Source organism: Pundamilia nyererei, unplaced genomic scaffold, assembly GCF_000239375.1.
Source record: "Pundamilia nyererei isolate P.nyererei 1_Seehausen unplaced genomic scaffold, PunNye1.0 scaffold00037, whole genome shotgun sequence".
In the NCBI taxonomy this organism is placed as follows: domain Eukaryota; kingdom Metazoa; phylum Chordata; class Actinopteri; order Cichliformes; family Cichlidae; genus Pundamilia; species Pundamilia nyererei.
Window position 1 is genome coordinate 2,890,789 of NW_005187438.1, and position 21,017 is coordinate 2,911,805.

At 38.1% G+C, this 21,017-nt stretch overlaps 1 protein-coding gene across 1 annotated transcript in view; it reads right to left on the bottom strand.

The window, feature by feature from the left end:
* Positions 1-21,017, bottom strand: part of cnksr2a (connector enhancer of kinase suppressor of Ras 2a) — an 84,717-nt gene that overhangs the window by 3,555 nt on the left and 60,145 nt on the right. Inside the window, exons 15-23 of the mRNA XM_013910158.1 lie at positions 16,838-17,013; positions 14,103-14,176; positions 13,915-13,986; positions 13,281-13,348; positions 9,028-9,125; positions 8,283-8,504; positions 7,418-7,559; positions 5,647-5,865; positions 3,575-3,762 (exon numbers count right to left, since the gene is read on the bottom strand). Coding sequence (XP_013765612.1) covers positions 3,575-3,762; positions 5,647-5,865; positions 7,418-7,559; positions 8,283-8,504; positions 9,028-9,125; positions 13,281-13,348; positions 13,915-13,986; positions 14,103-14,176; positions 16,838-17,013 — 1,259 coding nt within the window. The remainder of the gene's footprint in view (positions 1-3,574; positions 3,763-5,646; positions 5,866-7,417; positions 7,560-8,282; positions 8,505-9,027; positions 9,126-13,280; positions 13,349-13,914; positions 13,987-14,102; positions 14,177-16,837; positions 17,014-21,017) is intronic.

The window sequence follows — 21,017 nt, forward strand, 5'->3', positions numbered from 1 at the left end:
ACTTATCTAAGCCTCTTTGTTCAAGTTAATGAATTTGAAATGCATCAGCAGTTACAAACATTTTTGTGACAGCACTGTCAACTTTCTTTTCTAAATTACATGGGAAATCATTGTTAATAAATTGTGTATAATTGAAAGGCAACGATGATATGTTGCTATATGACAGCGGTATCGTGATGGTGAAATATACATTGCTTCAGTTAATGTTCAGTCAGTAGTAGATTATTTCTAATTTAGCACTTCATGATCTTCGACTTTGTGCTGAAGCTGTTATTAAACACAACACACGAATCTCTTCTCTTGTTATTCCTTCTGCCATCACATTCTCATTCAAATGTATCATGTTGTTTTGGTCCAATTTTAATGTGCAGAAACACACAAAGAAAATATGAAATCCTTTGTTGTTTCCACAGCAACCACTGCAGATATGTTGATGCTGCCTGAACGCACAAATCCAACCTGATCCCTTGTAAATAGCAATTAAAATGTAGCCTCTACTAGGGTCACTGTGGTGTCTTCTGAAGATTATTTGTGAAACTTTTTATCCATGCTCCCCCCAAAGCTTGGTATATACCTTTAAAAGACGCGAGACAAGCAAACAAACACATAAGCTTCCCCACCCAACCAGACAAAAAAAACCTGATGTACCTGCAAGCAATAAAGCCTCCATGCCCTCACTTGCCATCCCGCCCCCATACACGGAGGAAGCAACAAAGAAACAAACTCTAGAGACATAAAAAAAACAGCAAAAGAGCCACCCAGCCTGGGAGCATCACTGCTGCTCAGACAGCATGAAGCAACAGACGGCTGCTTGACATCTGAGGACTCTGAGGAGACACACTGTGACAGATAACGCCACTAAAACTAACAAGACAGACATCTTCCAGCACATGAGCGGTGTTTATGTGTGCATCACAGTCAGAAATTATCATAAATATACAATTATGAAATAAATCCTCATGGAGAGAGCCATTCTTCTGTCTTATCATAGCTTTAACAAATGTTTTATTTTTGAACAGATGAGAAAAAGTGTTTCTATTTTACAAGCAGCACGTTTTGCCTTGAGGTCAATAGCCTTTGCACAATTTCTGAAGTAAACCATTATTTCAAGAAATCTTACAGTTCAAAAGGTTTGTGAAGAAGGAATGGGGAGGAGGCAGTTTCTGATAAGATTTTAGAGGAGTATGACCTGTAAGATTAATAATATGAGGTGAAATACAGTGTTGCATTTCACAAAAATTGAATTCTATGGAAGGAAAATAAAGTTCAACAAAACTGACCTTTTGCTAAGCTCCAGACTCAAAAGTGTCTGTTCCTATATGCCTTTATTGTTTGTGTGAGTACCTACTGGCAGCAACTTCTCTTACTGAGGTCCATTTCGTTGTTTTTAGTAAGCAAACGTCTGTTCCCGAGAGCAATTCTGTTAACCATCATGTTGTGTCCTAGTCAAACGTTTTACAGATTTCACAGAAGAGCTGAAAATAAAGCCAATGCAGAAATGCCTCAAAGCTGCAGCTTCTCAAAAGGCCCTTTGAGGCCGCCTCCAATACTGATTCAATCTCCATAGATTCTCAAAATATCCAAATTTACAGCACAAATAAAGATGTTTGGAAAAATGGATTTTGTGTTTTTAGCATGCAAACTGTATCCTTCTTTAAACTCGGTTAAAGGTTAAACTTATGGATCATTAAGGGTGTGGCCGCTTTGAGTTTAAGGTTATGAGTCTCTACTGAAAGACACTGTAAGGAGTCGTCTGTACACCTGTTTTGGCAGATATAGTTTGGTTTGAGGCTGTTCACCAAAATTAACATCTCATTGGCTAACAGTTGCATACCGAGCCAGCAAACACAGATGACAGGATTTCTATACAATTTTGCGTTTAACTTCTGTCGTAAAATACTTTTTTTTATTGCATTACTTTTCTCCAGCAAATATTTTATCTAGAGAAGGGGTCTCGAACTCCAGTCCTCGAGGGCTGGTATCCTGAAACCTTTCCATGTTTCTCTTTTCCAACACACCTGAATAAAATTAGTAGGTCACTAGCAAGAGTATAGAACTTGACTGCATGTTGAAGTGGCAAACACTAATCCTACTCAAGTAAATTTAAGTCAATGTTAAGTGTTTGAAAAAATTTACTCCTAAAAGTACTTTTATTGCACCATGTTCATTCACTCACGAGCTGCTGTAACATGAATCAAATGGCTGAATTGCCACCTAAGTTCTATCCGGTTGTTAAGTGATGACGTGGCGAATCCTACTTCCGGGCCTAAAGTAGTCTGCGTTTAATATGGCTTTTGTGTTGTTAACATGTTTAATGTTATGTATTTTCTTCTATTTAATCTCAAAAAGCTCCTAAAACAGTCAGTGATCACTGTTGACCTCCCTCAGCTTTTATTACCGCTAATCATTTATTTAAACTCAGTTTTTAAAACCTTAGGATGTAACTACAGCCCAGCCCAGCCCATGCAGCAGTATATGAATGACTAACCTCGTATTGTGGATGGATTATCTCAGTTGTTCTCCTGGCTGAAGTTTGGTCCTTTTACACCATCCTGCCATGCGATTACATTTGTTCCTGACCACCGAGAACACTCACGGTAACTTTTATCGAGTGGAAAAAAAGTTAGCTTGTTTATATGCTATGCTAACATAGCTGTGTCGCTAGCGGTCACGTAGCACATCATTATATACCAGCTAGCCAAACTTCAGTAAGCCTACAAACGTCACTGCTGTTTAGTTCTCTGTCTACATTTATGTTGGAAGTGATAACAGAGCTGTACGTTTTAATTTGTTTCCAAAACCCCGCAGTCAGGACATGCTATATTGTATTTAGATAGAAGCTAGCGAGCTAACTTCCTGCTAACTTCTAACTCCGTTAAATGTAATAAATTCTGTTTTCATTGCCTGGATGTTAAACTCAATCGTTACACCTGGTAGAGCAGAACGCTGATCATTTTATTAAAGATGAAAGACTTTAGACAGTTTTTCAACTCTCAGTAATGCCATAGTGATCGTTTGATATATGGACCTGTAGCGGAGTTTAGGCCCAGACACGGCTAGTGACGTCAGACTGAACAACCGGATAGAGTCTTGCTAATGTCCTACTAATTGTGTTCAGGTGTGTTGCAACTGGGACACATGGAAAGGACACCGGACCTCGAGGACTGGAGTTCGAGACCAGTATCCCACACACATACTGTCAGTATCAGCAGTACACTGCAATAGCAATTAATTTTGTACAAGTGAAAATAAATGCACCACGAACATCAAAAACAACTTTAACTGAAATGTTAGTTTTTTTTTATTTCTTCAAATGTGGTAAACGTCTTGCTTATAAAATGTTTGTACGCTGGTTTGTTTTTTATAGTATTTCAAATGGCCAGAAATGCATCACACAAACCCGGTGTCTACATCTGTACAAACATCGACAAGAGTTTGGGTGAGAGGTTAGGGAAAGGTCAGTCGTCTCGTCAGAAATTAAAATCCTCCTGTGCCTCTGTAAGTGTGCATGTGTTTGGCGTGCCCCCGTGCTCGTCTTGCGCATGTGTCTATATGAATGAGAGTGAGGACCAACCTTCAACGTGGAGGTCAGTATGCGGAGGCGGTGCAGGCGCTCGTTGAGATGAGGGTCAGCGGCCCTTCGGAGAAATGACTGCCTGAACTCTGACTGACCTTTGGACTCCGACCCCCGACCCAGAGGACAGACCCCACCCTGCTCGCACGCACGAAACAGGTCGCCCAGCGAGGCACCTTCACTGCCACCTTCAGAGCAGTCAGAGGGGAAACAGAGACCCGCACATTTAATGTTGAGTTGAACTCTTTGCTTCACATCTGTTACAGGATTAGAAGCTAAAAGGCCGGGGAGCGCCTTAAGTTATATCTCAGATCAACCACTGGAGGACAGCAGCACACCTCGACACATCTACGACATTGTGTAATGATTTGTATTAGTCACAGCAGGATTATTAACGAGGAGAAAATCCTGTCAGCCTCAGGGACACCCTCATCACTTTGGCAGTTTTATTTCCTTGCTCACATTATAATTGATTGTTCAATCCATTCCCTAACAAATGCAACATATATCATGCTATTACATAAATCAGTCTTATTTACTCTTGCAGTCCTTTCTTTTCATATGCTGCTTGCCTCACCTTGGCAACAGGAGCACCGTGGTGTCATTAGCCTCATTAGATCAATGTATGACTGCAGTGTGCTCTGCTTCAAGCTGATGATGATTTAAATGGATATGTCTGTGCCTGAGAGCAGTTTTTATATGTGGCACATGTGCTGACATCTTCACCTTAAAAAGAAATTTCCTTTTTCCCCCTCCCCCTCAGTCTCTAGTGGCTGTCATTCACAGCGAGACACATTTTTGCGCTCTGCTGTTACCCAAAAAATGCATCACTGAGAGCAGCACCAGCTTCTTCTACTGAGTTAATCCCCAACATAAAATATTTTGTCCTTCAGTGAAATCGAGAAGGTCAAACATGCAATTATTTTTTTCCAGATTTGATCATTCCAGCTCGTTGTGTCAGTGGCTACAACTAGCTCAGAATTAGCTGTCATTGTATGAAACACCCGAGCCCCCGTTATTATGGAGCAATATTAAGTACTTGGAAGTATTTTCCCTCATTGAGCTCTTGCAGTGAAAATAGCGTGCAGCACATAGCAATTCAACAAATGTCATGAAAACCAGACTGTATATAAAAGCTAGACATAGTCATCGTGGCATCACCCATTGGTTTTGGACTACAGAAAACCTCAATCTTGGTGTTTTTGCTCCCACAAGTTACTGAATTTGAAAGCCCTAAGTTATAAGCTAAGGGTAGTGAGCATGTGTAGCAATCTGCATCCAAAAACCACACAGGTACAAAGCATAGACACGGATACTGGTGCTTAGAAACCGATAATTGGTGCTTAGTAACAGACTGATAAAATACTAGAATTTCACTTAGAATGAACTGTAACTCGCAGCAGGCCATATCATTTTTGGCATTTAATTCAATTAAATGGCTCTAAAAGGTTAAAACACAGCTTTGGGCCAGCTTCAAGTGGTCAAGAGAGGAACTGCAGTTCTGCAGTGGGGAATTTTGCATTGGCTTTAGTTTTCATCCACAGACGTGGCTGCTTGCAGTCTCATAGCAACATAATGAAATTCTGTTGTTAAAAGAAGTTTTCAAAGTTTGAATTGTGAGGCTTTTTTCTTGCTTTCAGACAAAGCAGCAACCTCACTAATGGCCCTTAAAGAAGACCATGTAGCTTGGGAACGGCTGGTTTAAACCATTTGTGCAATCCTTTAGGAGAGCTCATTATTCTCCCCTATATAACATTTCATATGTTTCTGTGTTATTTGAATTTATTTTTTTCTAATGCAACACTGCTTGTTTGGTAGCTAGTTTTAACTGTTAAATTGCATCAATGTTCAGATGTTGTGGCTGGTTCATAGTCTGATTTAAAGTATTTTCGCTTTATTTTTATTGCCTAAAATCTCTGTGTACTGTATAATGAATGCTGCTTTTGTCTTTACTATAGTGTTGATTTGGTGTTAAAACATAGTGAATAAAAATAATGCTTCCGGATTAGCTTTAAGCTCTCTGTGCCCTTGTAAGCATTTCACACCAAAAGCCTGATCCAGCATGAACTCACCGTTGTGTGTTTGCTGTTCTTCTTTTGCAGGCGGTGCGAGGAGCGTGTGGAGGTTGCTGTCTCGTGGCAGTGTGAAGCTGCGGGGTTTCCCTCCCTGGGTTGCCATAGGAATCAGCCTCTGCATTGCCATGGGCAACGGGACATTCCTCGGAGCAGGAAGAGTGTAAACGGCTCCGGCCATCATTGAGCCACCACCTGGCTCAGCAAAGACGGCGTCCTCTGCAATGAAAAGAAAAGAAAATTGATTTGCTGTTATTTGAGTCATGAATGCAACATGACTCATTTCTTTAAAAGAACACTCTGTTCAATACAGTAACATTTATTTTAAATATATTCTGACTGAATCAGAGACACATTGCTATTCCAGCTTTAAAGCCACTGTCCACATTGGAGCATCAGAAAGAACACTTAACACATACATTACTATTAAACACAAGATCATATATAAAACACACAAGCTTCAAGCTGCATCAGCAGCTGCACAAAATATTTGACAAATATCATTGCAGGCAGGGGTCAAAGTTGATTTTAATGAGGGGGAGCTGAAGCTGATGATCACAGATGATAGCAGACAGTTTTCATGGGGGCGCTTTCTTGAGCAGAGAGTAGTTCCTGTCAAAACACTAGAAATTCTGCTCTGTGTATGGACCTTTCAAAATTTTAATGGCACACTTTCTGGAAAAGCTTTCTTGTTCTTGGTATTAATAAAATAACAATCTAAGATATAGAAAATTAAAAAAAAAAAAAACTTTTTTTGCAGTTCTGTTACTTTTAGTGAAGCAACCATTTTGTTAAATTTGATGGGGTAAAAGTACAAAGGTATAATATACAGTATATATAAGTATATATAATAAGTCTATATTTCTATATAAGACACTGCTATACAAGACCATATTGTACAGAATTAATTATTAATTAATTAATTAATTCACTCATTTATTTTATAGCTCAGGGAAAAAAATGGCATTCCTGGTACAGGTAGATACAGTATTGAAGATGGACATAACTAATATGATGTCATCATGTTATCATGATGTCATCCACTGGTTTCTACAGGCTTGTTTTGAAGCCTCAAGATGAGCATTTCCACTGTTGTCATCTTGTTTTTAAAACAAATGTGATAGGAAGGGGCGTGCCTTACTGTGAAATTGATTGCTCATTGACTCTATCCACAACTATCGCCATCTTTTGGCCTTGAGATAAAATGCAGGCTGAAGGCACTTTCACACTGGTTTAATTTTTCCAAGCAAATGCTACGTCTATGTTTCATAATGTCAGTGCATGGAATAAGAGTTTGCATGACAGAAAACAGAGGGTGGAGACATAAAAATTGAAGCTGTACTTTCTTTTGGCCGAAACACAGTCACACCATTTAACCTACATGTACCTCAGACATTCCCCTCTTGAAAGAGCTGGACTGCCATAGATGTTTACTGTATACTAAATAAGAACAATAAAGAACTGGTTGTTATCAAGCGAGCTAGCTAAATATGAGACACTTTGATTTAGATTTAATAACTAATGAAAAACAAACTTTACACTTTATAATTAAATGACACTAATCCATTTTTAGATTTTTTTTGCCACCTTGGAAAGAATATGTTTTTTCACCTATATTGCAACAAACCACTATGAGGGGAAGATCTGGGAAACATGTTGGTGTGCAGAAACACATTGGGTTTTCATTCTTTCTGTAGAACATAATCACAGCTTAAACAGCAGTCACTAACACTGATGTGTTCAAGCAACTGAATTGGAATTTGGGCACTACCAAGTGGTCCAGTTTGAAGGTAGTGCAGTCCAGCCTCGGTCAATGGCGTCTCAATCAGGTCCTGCCAAGAGCGCCTCTGCGATGATGAAGAGCGGCCCGGGGACCCTGTCTCACTACTGCCCCCAGCAGGACTGGAGCGATACTACAGAAAACAACAGATAAACAAATTATTCAGTAGACTTACCAGATGCAATCAAAGCATGTGGTCCCATATGAAGGCAGCTCATATATTACAAATTGTAGTTTATTGTTGGCAAAATGTATTTCTCTAAACATAATATTCTAATTAGGAAACAGTCTGTTGCACTATATTCATCATCTTCTAGAGTCTGAACTCAGGAACAAAATCTATTTGATATAATTTATACGGTAATTGAAATCAAGAGTCCCACACTATAGTTAGTAATAGTATACCACCATCAGTTGGCTGAACCATTGATATACATGCAAAGCTGGGTGGATCCACGCTTTACTTGTTCTTTTAACATCAGAATGTCACAGCAGAACTATGTAATGGTTGTGTGGAAAAATCTCAGTGGATCAGTACTTTCTGAAATATTGAGACCAGCCTGTCAATAACTATCCCACATTCAAAGTCACTTCTTACCCATTCTGATGCTCTTTTTAAACTTCAGAAGGCCTTCTTTCCCATGTCCGCATGCTTAAACGAACTGAGTTAATGTCATGTGATTAGCTAACTATGCATCAGCGTTAAATAGCAGTTGAATAGATGAATGTAGTAAAGTGGCTGGTGAGTGTAAATTCAGACTAAAAAGCACATTCATGCTCCGAAGTCGAAAGAACAATTTCCGAACTGTTGAAATGAGACCATTAAACTTAGGTAATATTAAACATCATCACACACCTCTACAGGATCACATCTGTACTGTACGTCGCTGCTGTTGCTGCCCCCTGCTTTTCTGCCACTGTGTGTGGTGCCTCCCCCAAGAGGACCAGGGTGGTACTGCGGCTCTGCAGCTGCAGCAGGGGGCTCGCCACAAAGGAAGTCCTCTTGGGATGAGCGAGAGCGAGACGTCTCTGTGGAAGACAGCCGAGTGGTCCGACCTCCTTCCAAGTAGGCGCTCATCTGATAGAGAAAAAGGAAGGGAGACAATGTGGCAGACATCAAATGATCGCCTTGTCTCATTCAACCATAATGACACACTTCAAAGAAAGGATTTCATCAGCATGCCTGCCTGATTGAGTAAGTGTGTGATATGGTAGGTGAGAGACAAGAAGACAAAGCAGAGGGGTGTTTGAGTGACTCTATTATTATCTTAAAACTTAGCAGCCTGTGTTTTGTAACTTCAATTACATGGACAAGGTGCTGTTGGTGTTTCCTTTCTTTTACCCTATGATTAAAAAAAACATAGCCCAGGACAGAGATGCATGATGTACAGCAACCCATTTCAACTTCAAATATAGCAACATTTATGTTTAATATAGCCTCAGCACTATCTGTACTTATTGCTTTATTGGCAATAATTCCAACTGTTACAGTGGACTAGGAAGCACAAGGCCTCAATTTAGCCTCCGAGTACAATATCTACCTTGTGAGAGATGCAATACAGTTTACAGTGTGTGTGTGTGTTTGAGAGAGAGTGACTCACTGATGGAGGCCGTGGGTAGGTGTCATATGGAGGTGGGGGACTGTCCTGTTTGGGGCTGGAGGCAGCGTCATCCTCATGTTCACTTTCACTCCAGTAATCTACAGGAAACCCACCCACATACTGTCAGATCCATCCATATACATACATCTAGTGTATTTGTAGTATCATGCACATTTTACATATTAGCTTAGTGTTGTTTCTTAATGGGAACCAATTACACTTTTCCTTATTTTCTGTCATTTATTAAACTGATGGATGCTCATATTAAACATGATTGAAGTGATGAATAATCAGTAGTCAGTGTACACCGTAAAAAAAAAAAATCCTAAAAAAACAGTAATATTTCAGCAGCTGGGGGCAAAAATAATACCATAAAATAACAGAAAATAACTTTCTCATGAAAATAAGGTTATTTTCACTAATGACAATAGAGTTTGTTGCCCTAATTTTACATGGGATTTTGCCTTTTTCAAGTGCTTTTAAACATTAAATTAGGAACATTTTAATGTGATTAAACAATGAATCTACCTATAAACAAGGTCAATGAATGCGGCAATATGAATAATAATACTTAAATGTACAGAAATATACAGTTAACAGTTGGTTTAAATAATAATGGATTGCATTTATTTTGAGACCCTCAAAGCGCTTTACAATTCCACTTTATAATTCCCCTCTGGCCATCACCAGTAGGTGGTAGGTGAAGTGTCTTGCCCAAGGACACAACAACCGAGAGTGTCCGAGCCGGAGCTCGAACCGGCAACCTTCTGATTACAAGGTGGACTGCCAACTATTGAGCCACAATTGCCCTAAATAACAGTAATAATTATTATTATTTGATGTAAAAAAAAGTCTATAAGAATCATTTTATATATTTTTCCATAGCATTACATTTGAATTTAACAGTTCAATCTTTTAAATAACGGACAAATATTTGTGAAATTATGATACATTTGTGAAAGTATTTTAACAATCTAAATATGCATATATACAGACAAATATATTTAAAAAAACAAGAAAATTATGTTTTATTACATTTGCAGTGATTTTACGTTAATTTACATTTGGAATGTAAAATCACAGTCTATTTATGTAAATTTAATGATATTCTAGAAGAACAGTACAAAACTGTAAAATACCCAGTAAAATACTTTTATATTACAATTTTTTTTTACAATGTATGTAGATATTAGAAAAAGTTCAGCCCTGTTTGAGATTTTGTTGTTGTTGTTTTTCCTTCTCTTGGCTCTATATGATGACACTATAGTTATTTCTAACATGGCCACATCAGGTATATTGCTCTGGCTCTGAGCAAATTAGCGCAATCAACCTGCTGTTCAAACCTTCTGTTTGCTAGTGGAAGCCTCTTAGTGATTCGGTTGGGTTTTTACTTTGCAAAGTAATGTGGTTAAGATGACTATTGATGGGAACTGGTGCTATATGAATCAAATTCCTTTGAATCAAATCAAAAGGGAGGGAAGCCTCATGGTAGAAGAGCTAGGATAATCTGAAGAGCTGCATAAAATAAAGTAAATGGATAAATATAGTATTTATTATTTATTATTTATTTGTACTAAGTATTCCACCATTTTTTTTCCATTTATCCACCTGTCTATTGATTTACCTTCCATTCAGCCATCGGAATACCATGAGAGATAGAAAACATGCCCCAAGTACATGTATCAGGTTAACATCTTATCAGGCATTTTGTGCCACAGTTCCCAGATGGTCCCAGAGTTTTGAGTTGGAGGTTGAATTCTTGTTTGTCCCACATAGCAAAATTGGTATGGCTCGGATCTGGCCAACACAATGTGCACAATGTGTATGACCCACATACCGCAAAGAATGACGGCCCTTTGGTGGCCAAGATCTGGTTTGCCAGAGGTGGCCCACACATGGGCCAGCACAAGGCCAGCTGCAGACACACTGGTGGTCCTATGCTGGCCCAGAACAGTTTCAGCTCTGGCAACAGATGTCAGCCTAATGTGTACGTTAATCAAACCATGCAATAACAACATGTGCCGGAACACAATAGTGCAAAAATAACATGACAAAATTCCATTCAGACAGTGAATGGACTGATTCTTACGTAGCACTTTTCTACTCTCCTGGATTACTCAAAGTGCTTTATACAACATGCCACATTCACCCAATCTCTCTAAACTGAGTGCTTCCTAACTACATTCATACATATTCACAGCCTTGACATACAGACTGGAGGAGCCAGGAATCGAACCACTAACCCTCCGATCAGAAGGTGACCTGCTCTACCTCTTGAGCTACAGCCACCCAGCAGTAAACATGACTAAACCCTCATTAGGTTTTGGATGAAGTGTACTCTCACAAACCTGTCAAGCCTGCATTTGAAACATTGGCTACCATAGCAGTATAGTATTGCAACATGGCATTTGGGTCCTCTAACTAAAATAGGAAAATGGGAACATAAATAGTGCCATCATTGCCAGACCTGGCCCACATCTGGTTGACATACACCCTGCCATGACACCAGTCAGTTAGAAGTGCCAGCTTGACACCAGATCCGGGACAGACCTGTCTGCTATGTGGGGTGATTTTAGTTTTGTTTCTTGTTCTGGGTTTATTTTATTTTTTACTCACTTTCCATTTTCAAATATTGCCTAGTATTTTCAGTCATTCACTTTTGGTTACATGTTGCTACTGTTTGACTTTATAGACTAATGTTTCCCTCTATCTTGACCTTGTGTGCTTTCTCTTGTGTCAAGTTTACTCTTGTTTCATGTGCTTTAGTTATGGTTGCAGTTCACTTCTAGTTTTACTTGTCTACTTGTCTCTTGTGTCACACTTTTAATTTGACTGTTATTGTCTAGATTAGTTTCAGCTGTATATATTCCCTATTCCCATTCCTATTCCCTGATTACCTTTTGTGTGTATAAATAGTCCTGTCTCTCCTTTGTTCTTTTGTTCTGTTTACTGTTCCTGATCTCCTGGGACTAAGTTTTAAATCTGGATTACAACTATTAAAATTTTGGCTTTTTATTGAAACTCTGAATGAGGATCTTGCATTTTGGTCCTCACTCCACAAGTAGAATGGATGTTTTGCTTTGAGTATTTAATACACAAAAAACCTTTGATATAGCAACAATAATTCATTTGCTACGAGTCAGCAACCAACTGACATGTAAATCTTGAAAAAAAAAAAAAACAGAGAGAGGGGGGGAAAAAAAGAAGAAAAAACTGTGATGTTTATTCATAGCTAAGTTTTTTAAACAGACACGAAGGCCAAAAAGCTCATTGGTTATTCTACCCATGAACAGTTTTCTTTTTTAAAAAGAAATATTAGAACTGAACACACAAAAAAATCTTTAATCTAAGCTTTTCACAAGTCTCAGAGTATTCTGCAGCCTCTGGCTAACCATGTTCCAGACATTTCTTTTTTTTTAGAATTTTTTTAATGCTTCAGATTTTATGTGGAACATAGTAAAGGATCAAAAACTGTTCAGACTAAACAGTTAAAACCAAATTATTAACAACTAATATGTCTTAAAATATTTGGTAATAAAAACAAACATCCTTTTTAATCATTGAAAAAAACACTTTTTTCTTGGTATAAATGGTATGAATGATGGCATTTTATTCCCTTGGTTTTTGTGGCTTTGTTTTCAACATTTTTAGACCCAACTAGCTTCACCTCATTACCATCCAAAACCTTGGGGGTATTGAGTTGATTATCTTTGCTTATGTCCAAAGTTATAGTTCAAATACTTTTACCCAAATTATAATGTCATTTACCTGGTTTGCTCACTATTAACATTTTGCTAAATTCAAACTAACCTTGTAAATTATTCTTTTCTTCCCAGGACCTTAAAAAAATCTGGAAAATATGTACATTACTTCACATTTCGTCAGTGGAGTGAAGAATGTGGACCGCTTTTAAGTGAATGGTTCCTCTGCGCTTGTTAGTTTTTGAGAACTGAAGGAGAATATATTTCCAGAAATAGCTAATTGCATCATTACCAAGCGGATGAAAAATAACTGTTTGGTTTCTGAGTGCCTGGGGGTGTAATGAAACAGTCATGTGTGGTACGGGGTCATTAGTTGCCCATTAACAAATTTTTCTCCCAGTAAGCCCCTAGGAGATTTATCTGGCTATTCTGGGAATATAACAATAAGTTCAATAGGTATAGAAGTATTATTGTGTTTTTGGCTTAAGATGACATCCTACAGCAGCCATCGTTTGAAGAACCCTTCACCATGTCGCTGAATGAGCCCCTCACCCTGCTCCTGGCGTATCCTCTCTCGCTCTGCATAGCCTACAGCGGCCATGTTGAGGCGACTCAGCCACCTAACAGAAGGGGGAACTAATTAGATTATCTCATAATGTACGCAAACAAATAATTAAACATTAAAATAACAATCTCGCTTGGGGTCCCAAAGTCTCACAGTGTACATAAATAATCACTTGGGAAAAAATTATTACTTCTTTTTATTTAAATTTTTTGTTTTTTTAAAAGTTTGAAACGATATTGAGCTGCTCTGATCTACAGCATGATAACTACATCATATAAGTAAATAGGTATATCAAACATGGTTTAAATGTTATGTAAGACATGGATGAACAAATATATACATATTTTGTTTAAAAAAGTCAGTAATAGACAAAAACAGGTACATAGGTATAATATATTATCCTTAGTATGTTGTGACTCATAAAAAAATTGGCCACCTATAAAAAAATGGCCTCTGTGAAAATGTCTTAAAATTTTTTGATAATAAAAACAAATTCCCTTTTTAAACATTAAATAAAACACTTTTTCCCCCTTTTTACTTGAAGGGTCTTTTGTGGTGTTTAGCCACCCAGCTGGAAGTCTGCCCTATTCTATAACCTTCACCCTGCACACACTCCTTTACCTGTTCATGTCATCCACTCCATCTGCTGCAAAGTAGAAACTCTTGACCTTGGGGTGGCAAGCTTTGAAAGCACTAGAGGGATAGAAGGTGTTATTTTTGCAGGCACACATTCATATATTCAAGAGCATGTGATCTGCACGTAACATACACATATATATGCAAGAGACCTGCATTTGTTAAGCACTTACTACTTCTTGCGGCATTCACTGGCTCGATCGATCTTAAATTCTGGAAGACTGACAAAACCTTCGGCTTTTTCATCCTGAACAAAGAGCGAGGAGAAAGAAATTAAAAAAAAAAGACAGACAGCAAGCCAAAAAAATAAAAGAAAAAGAGGATGGCTAAAAAACAGTTGATTTCATGTGTTCACTCTCTGTTTTTCCAAATGCACATTATTTTTTCTAAGTCTGACTGAACAGGAAGAGGTTGATGAATGTCAGATTAAATAAAGATAAGACTTTAAAACCTAACAGCTCTCTGGTCAGCCACTGACGGGGTTTGCACTGACAGTGTTAAGAAGCGAATTCTTGCCAGCTTTTTTTTTTCTGGTTTATTTAGCCATAAACCAGAGAACTAGAAGGGGAAAAAAGTGATGGTGGGATAAAAAAGAATGTTAAAAATAAATAAAGACGTTACGCTAATGTTGATACAAATTAATCAAATTATATAAATAAGTTTGACTTTACAGTCATGTGCAAAAAATGTAAGAGTTCTGTCAATTCCATGGTTTTACATATCGGGCAAAAAAAAAGAAGAAATTACTCTTAAAGTTATTTAAATCCAACCTCAGGCGTATACCACATTTTACTACATATACCACTATTTCATTATTTATTTAAGTCACAACACAGAAGTAGTGTGTAGAAAAACAAAGTACACCCTGTGATACAGTAGCTCATAAAACCACTTTTGACAGCAACAACTTGAAATAATGATTTTATGTATGACTTTTTCTGTCTCTCCCATTGTTTCTCTGACCCACTCTTCTTTACAACATTGCTTCAGTTTCAGTTTAGTTGATGAATGCATTGTATTTGTTTATACACAGCTCTCTCTCAACCCTCCACCACCTCCATCTTGACAGCTGTCATAAGGTGTTTGTGCTTGTTAAGACCAAGCTCAAAAGCCAAAACAGAAATATGGAGACTGTCACCAGAGTTTTAAAAATGTACTTTATTTTTATTATTATATAATTTTAAATTGCAAAGAGAAAAGAGGTTGCAGAAGGGCCTAACACCTCACACATAACTTTAGTTGACATCTTCAAACATGGATATGAGGATCCCAAGTTGCTGCACTGAGCAAACAAAAGTAACATGTGACCAGCACATAGATGAGCACAACAGCCACAAATCAAAAGGATTACTCAGTAAGTAATTACTCAGACAATTACTACAACACAAACCAAAAGCATCAACCAACAATCCCAACCATGTGATCTGTTCTTGCCATCACACAAACAGTCACACACCACACCAAGTATGCCACAACAAGTTACTTTGATCTAGAAAATTCAGTAAAGCAAGCGTACTAGTGACCAACCCCAAATGATGTGCAATATCTACACAATTTAAAGAAATGTTTTTGGCCGTCACCTGGCCAACAACACTCACAAGTGATCCAACAAAAGTAGCCAGCTTTTCCACAACACTAAAGGTCACAGCACAAAGCACTCACCTCATCATCTGGCATCCATAAACACTTATTTACTAGATGTAGATGTTTGAGGCAACTTTGAACGGAAACTCAAGAGCAGGGAGCAGATCAGAGATGCAGTCTACAAGGAAACTCTGAAGTCTGAATCCCCACCCAGGATAACCACCAAACTTAATAAACTAAACCACCAAACAGGTACTACAGTGGACAGGCAGCACAGCCACCCAGCTGAAACACATTTGCTAAGGAGAGTTTTCTCAATCACAGCTAACACCTTAATCATCACTCAAAACCTCTGATGTTTTGTCTCCACAAACATATCTAAAGTGTCCAAAATATCCCGGACAAGCCCCCATTTATGTTACAACCTTTCTCAAAAGGAGCAACATAAATATGGAGTCTGACACCACAGTTTAAAAAATAATAGATTTTATTTTAAATGACATAATAAGTTTGCTAAAACATGTGGTACCACAGAGACAAAACTGGTGCGCCCCTCGAAAGCCTGGCAGCTGTGCCAGGTTTTGGACCTCACCAGGTGTAGTCAATTAGCATTTCAACCCAGGTAAGACCTGAAGACTCGTGCACTGCCACTGCAAAGGGAGCAGGTGTTGCAAAGGGGCATAACAGGTTTGATATGTTGTGTTTGATTTTTATCAAACATAATGCTGTGCATTATGTGCAAATATCTCTACTTTGGTGGTCTCATCTGTCCAAAAAACATTGTCCCAGAAGTTATTATTTCATATATTATTTTGGAAATCTAAGCTGTGCTACCATGTTCTTTGCAGAGAGAAGAAGCATTGTCCTGGAAAACCTTCCACACAAATCATACTCATTCAGTTCTTTTCTAATTGTACTGTCATGAACTTTAACAGTTACGATGTTAACTGAGGCAAGGAGAGTTTGAAATGCTTTGTTTAAATGTTATTTTTTAATAAATTCTCTGAGCTTTGCATGTACCTTGGAGTTAATTTGCATGAACAATTTGTGTTATTCATGCAAATTAACATGTTAGGGACCAAGTATATTATGTCTTGATACATACATCTTTAAATTAAAAGAAAGTATAGTTGTTTTTTTTCCACAAAACTATATGCAAACGTCTCCCACTGTCTTTATCACACACTAGCAGGAGGGCAGCTTCAAACAAAGCACATCCACTTGTATGGTGTTGTAGTTCTAGGTCCCGACTGTGGTAATGCCTCCTCTGCTAAAGAATCACTTTTGTGTCAGTAAAAACCTCAACATGAGTTTTGAGACATACCTCTTCATTGATGTACCAGTACAGGCAGTTGTCTTTCAGAACAAACCAGTACTTCTTCCATTTTTGAGAAAAGTAACCCTTTGCATCTCTCTTTCTCCACAGCCAACCCTCGCAGTCTCCTCTGCCCAGCGCCTTGCAGGAAACACGCCTCCGACTCAGTGAGGCCAAACTTCGTCCTGGAACAACATGGAGGAAATGTGAAGGCAGCGGAATTCACGGACAGAAAATGATCTCAAAACTAGAAGAAAGCACAAACTCAAAGAAGGAAAATGTGTCATTCAAAGGGTAGCACTAATGCTGCTTGTAAGTTCTCACTTCAGTGTGAATAAAATCTTTCACAAAATGTCACATCCTAATGTAGCAATGATTCTTGGCAATGCCTCAGTCTCTGGACTTGACAGAATGCTGCTGCACTGCAGTAAGGTAAGAGGTGTTTAATAAAAACTGCCTTTTCCTTCTGGCATAAAAGCCCTGTAACATTTTTCTCAGCAGGCTCCTCATTAAAGATTACCGGGGAAACTTGGCTCTCAGTCGAGGCCACGGAGAAACTTGCATAGTACTGGATGAAAAGTCTTTTAACATGGTTACAATACTCCATTTACATCTGTGGCAGTGCAGGTCTAAAGGAAACAGGATTCTTACACAGTGCATGACATGAAAAACTACACTTCAACTACGCATTGTGAAAAGATTTTGAGTCTGGAGCTAATTAATAAGCTTTAGAACACCCCCACCCCACTCGACACACACACACACACACACACACACACACACACACACACACACACACACACACACACACACACACACACACACACCTTACATCCTCAAAATGCACAAAAGTGCTCTCGAATAATGATTATTCTTCATTTTCTGTGCAGCAGCTCCAGGCTATAAACTGATACCATCACCAATTTAGCTTTAAAAGAGAACTACTCGTTATAGAAAACGAAGATTTTTTTTTTCTCTGATCCTCAACGAAAAGAGTTACTAATATTTCATTACACATTTGATAAGAGTACCACTTGGAGCAGTGGAACTGTGAATAAATCATTATTATCACACTCATTTTGAAACTTTGCTTTAATTGCGGTAAACAAACAAAGCCGTTGACCATACGTGCAGATGGAGCTAAAGCTTTCGCACAATGGCAGATGGTGAAACAAGCAAAAGGCCTCTGGAAAAAAACAAAAAACAATCCCTTTCAACATGTTAATCCTCGTTCGTGTGGTGGAAGAGAAAAAAAGGTTTGGTCAGATAGGGAAAAAAATACTGATGGCTGTGAGTAAAATTATCCAAAAAAAAGAAGAAAAAATCCTAATAAAGAATCAACTGAGTCATTTATGTAAATAAAACTAAAAAGGTAAGAACTGATGTTACAGTAATCATCCTGCAACGATAAATGTTAACGATGATATAGAGAAATGCTGGATTCGTGAATGTGTGCACACTGACTGAAAGCAAATTCGCCTGCAGTCCGGTCTGCAGCACGCTCATCAAAACATGCAAAATGGGAACAACGTGTTAAAATGCAAACACAGAGCTGTCTGCACAGACTGCATGAGTATGAAACGATTACAAGGTGAGAAAACTACCTCATAAGCAAATTATTACAATTTTTTTACATCGATTTTTTTTGACTGTTTATTTCAACTGCTAAAACCATAAATCATGTTTTCTTTGGCTCAGCCCAAACTGTGAAATGCATGAAAAGCAATGAGGTTTTTCAATTATGCATTACTGTTAATAAATGATCACAAAAATATGGAGAAATTGACTTTAATCTTGAGTATTACTGGAGCAATTTATCAGTTTATATAATAATGAATTTTTAAAGCCCACCATTCTTTAAAATCATTGATTATAGGAAAGCTCAGAAAACAGCTACAGTTCCCAACTTCTTAATTGTGGCCACTTGTTTATTTTAGCCTGAGTAACACAAAACAGAACGAAACAATGAGCAGTTTTTAAAACTGACGATATATTTCAGACTAAGTTACCACAAATATAAACATTCATTACATATTCACCATGTCTGTGTATTTACCACAGTGATGGAAAATGAAGGGGAACTCTTCATTTGGTTATAAGATCTACTTTCTTGTAGCTTCTTTGAGAGGTGAAAAGATGAAGAAGGGGCAAAAGTTCTTTCCATTTAGTTGTTGATGAAAGGTAAAAGATGTTTTCCTGATCAGATGAACATACAAACTGTCTGTGAGCCATTTAAGGACAACACAGCACTAGAACTTCAGTGGGTTAAATTTCATTCACTTTCATAAGAAGAAAAACAGCCTAGACAAAGGGGTTGGTTTGATCCATTGGCATTGTTTCTATAATAATGTTATATATGTACCTAAACTACTTGGGATACTAACCCTTACTACTGACAGCAGGTTTTTTTAGCTGTTGTTTGAAAGTAAAACTAGAGCTTGTTGATTCATATTGTACACTCTAGATAAAAGATGCCAGCAAAAAGTTAAATGAACCTCTAATGGCCAGCTGGTTATCTGTGTTTCCCCTTGATTTAAATCAATGTGTTTCACATTGAGCTTTCAAGCAGATCATTCACAAATTGGAGAGCTGTAAATGAAAGTTTTCCAAAAGTTCCCAAGGTCACAGAACAATTAAAACAAAGAGAGGAAATCACCCCAAATTACCCACTTAAACTCATCATTCAAAAAAAAAAAAATTTCTAGTTGGTCAGAGATTAGAAAACATGCAGTTCCGCTTGTGTTTCCAGTTTCTAGTTGTGTAAGTGATACTGTACTACACAGCTTTAGGTCTTCTGATATGACAAACTTTTCCACATTTGTCTCCAGATACATTGGATCCACTTAATACGCAAGAAGAGTTTGTTACAAACAAACAATGACTAAAACTAAATGTCCTGTCTTTTCTATATAATTGTCTTCCACATGGGATTTACTTGCCTTCAAAAATTGCTTTGGGAAGCATGAAAAACTGGAAATGTTAGATGTTCTCCTGCTAGCCAGTAAACCCTTCAGTCAGACCTCCAGTCCTGAGCATGATCATGGAGGAATTTGCCAATCTCTAAGCTGAAATATATGGGCAAGGGCAGCAGATGTGCATGAGCTGGTAATTATGGATGGTGTTTACACACATAAATATGAAATTAACTTAAAAATTCATCCATATGCTGACATCTAACACCAGAAAATTAAGAATCTACCACAAATCCTCTTATTGGGAGCAAATGCACCAGTGATTTTGCCCCACTCCTCCTCAGCTATGTGACTGCCTTCATTTTCATTATGACATTTTTATTTCCGTTACATGAGAGTTATAATTTCATATTTTTGAATTTTATTTGGAATTTTTGTTTTCCAGAGTGGGGTTTTTCTCATTTCAGTGTTAGGATTAAAGTGTTTAATTAGATTGAATTAGACATAAAAACTTTTCAGGGGTTCAGAACAGCTGTTACAATACAAGCACACCTTTTCTGATGATAGTTGACTCACAGTCATGTAGTCTCAGTAAACATCTGTTCCAAAGCTTAGTTTATATAAAAAATGCCCTTCGCTTTTTAGATTTTTTAGTTTGGTCAAATTTGTCATCACAACCTTTCTTTAACTGAGTTTTCCCGAGTTAGTTTTGTGAGTGCAAAGTATCATTTCAGTTCAGATCAGTATCAAATAAAGTGTTACTATGACTGCTGGCTTTGTGAAGCAGCAGCTGCTCTCACATTCTTCCTGCTTCCATTAGTGGATGAGTGAAAAACCACAACTGGCAGCATCTGTTCACACCTAACAGGTGGCTTTCCTGCTTACCTTTATTCTTCTTCCTGTTCTTTGACTGCAGAGAGGAGGAGGAGGAGGACTGTTGGTATGTCTGAGAGAGGTTGGAAAGAAGAGGAAGAAGAGAGGGAGGGAGAGGCAGGCTGTCAGGATGAATCAGTGCCCTTTGTTTGCTGCAATGAATTCTGGGATATAAAAGATGACAGATCTTAGGGAGAGCAGGAGCGATGAGACGAGGAAAGGGGAGCTGAATCGTTCTCCCCGTTCTCTCATTATCTCTTCTTCACACACAGACACACATATGAGGGGATGGAAAAGTGAACCTCACGGAGGACATTAGCGACTTTCACACCTCTAAACATAGAACAGAAGGACAGGAGGGAGGTTCAGGTGACACAATAGGACGTCCAGGTGAGGGAGGACGT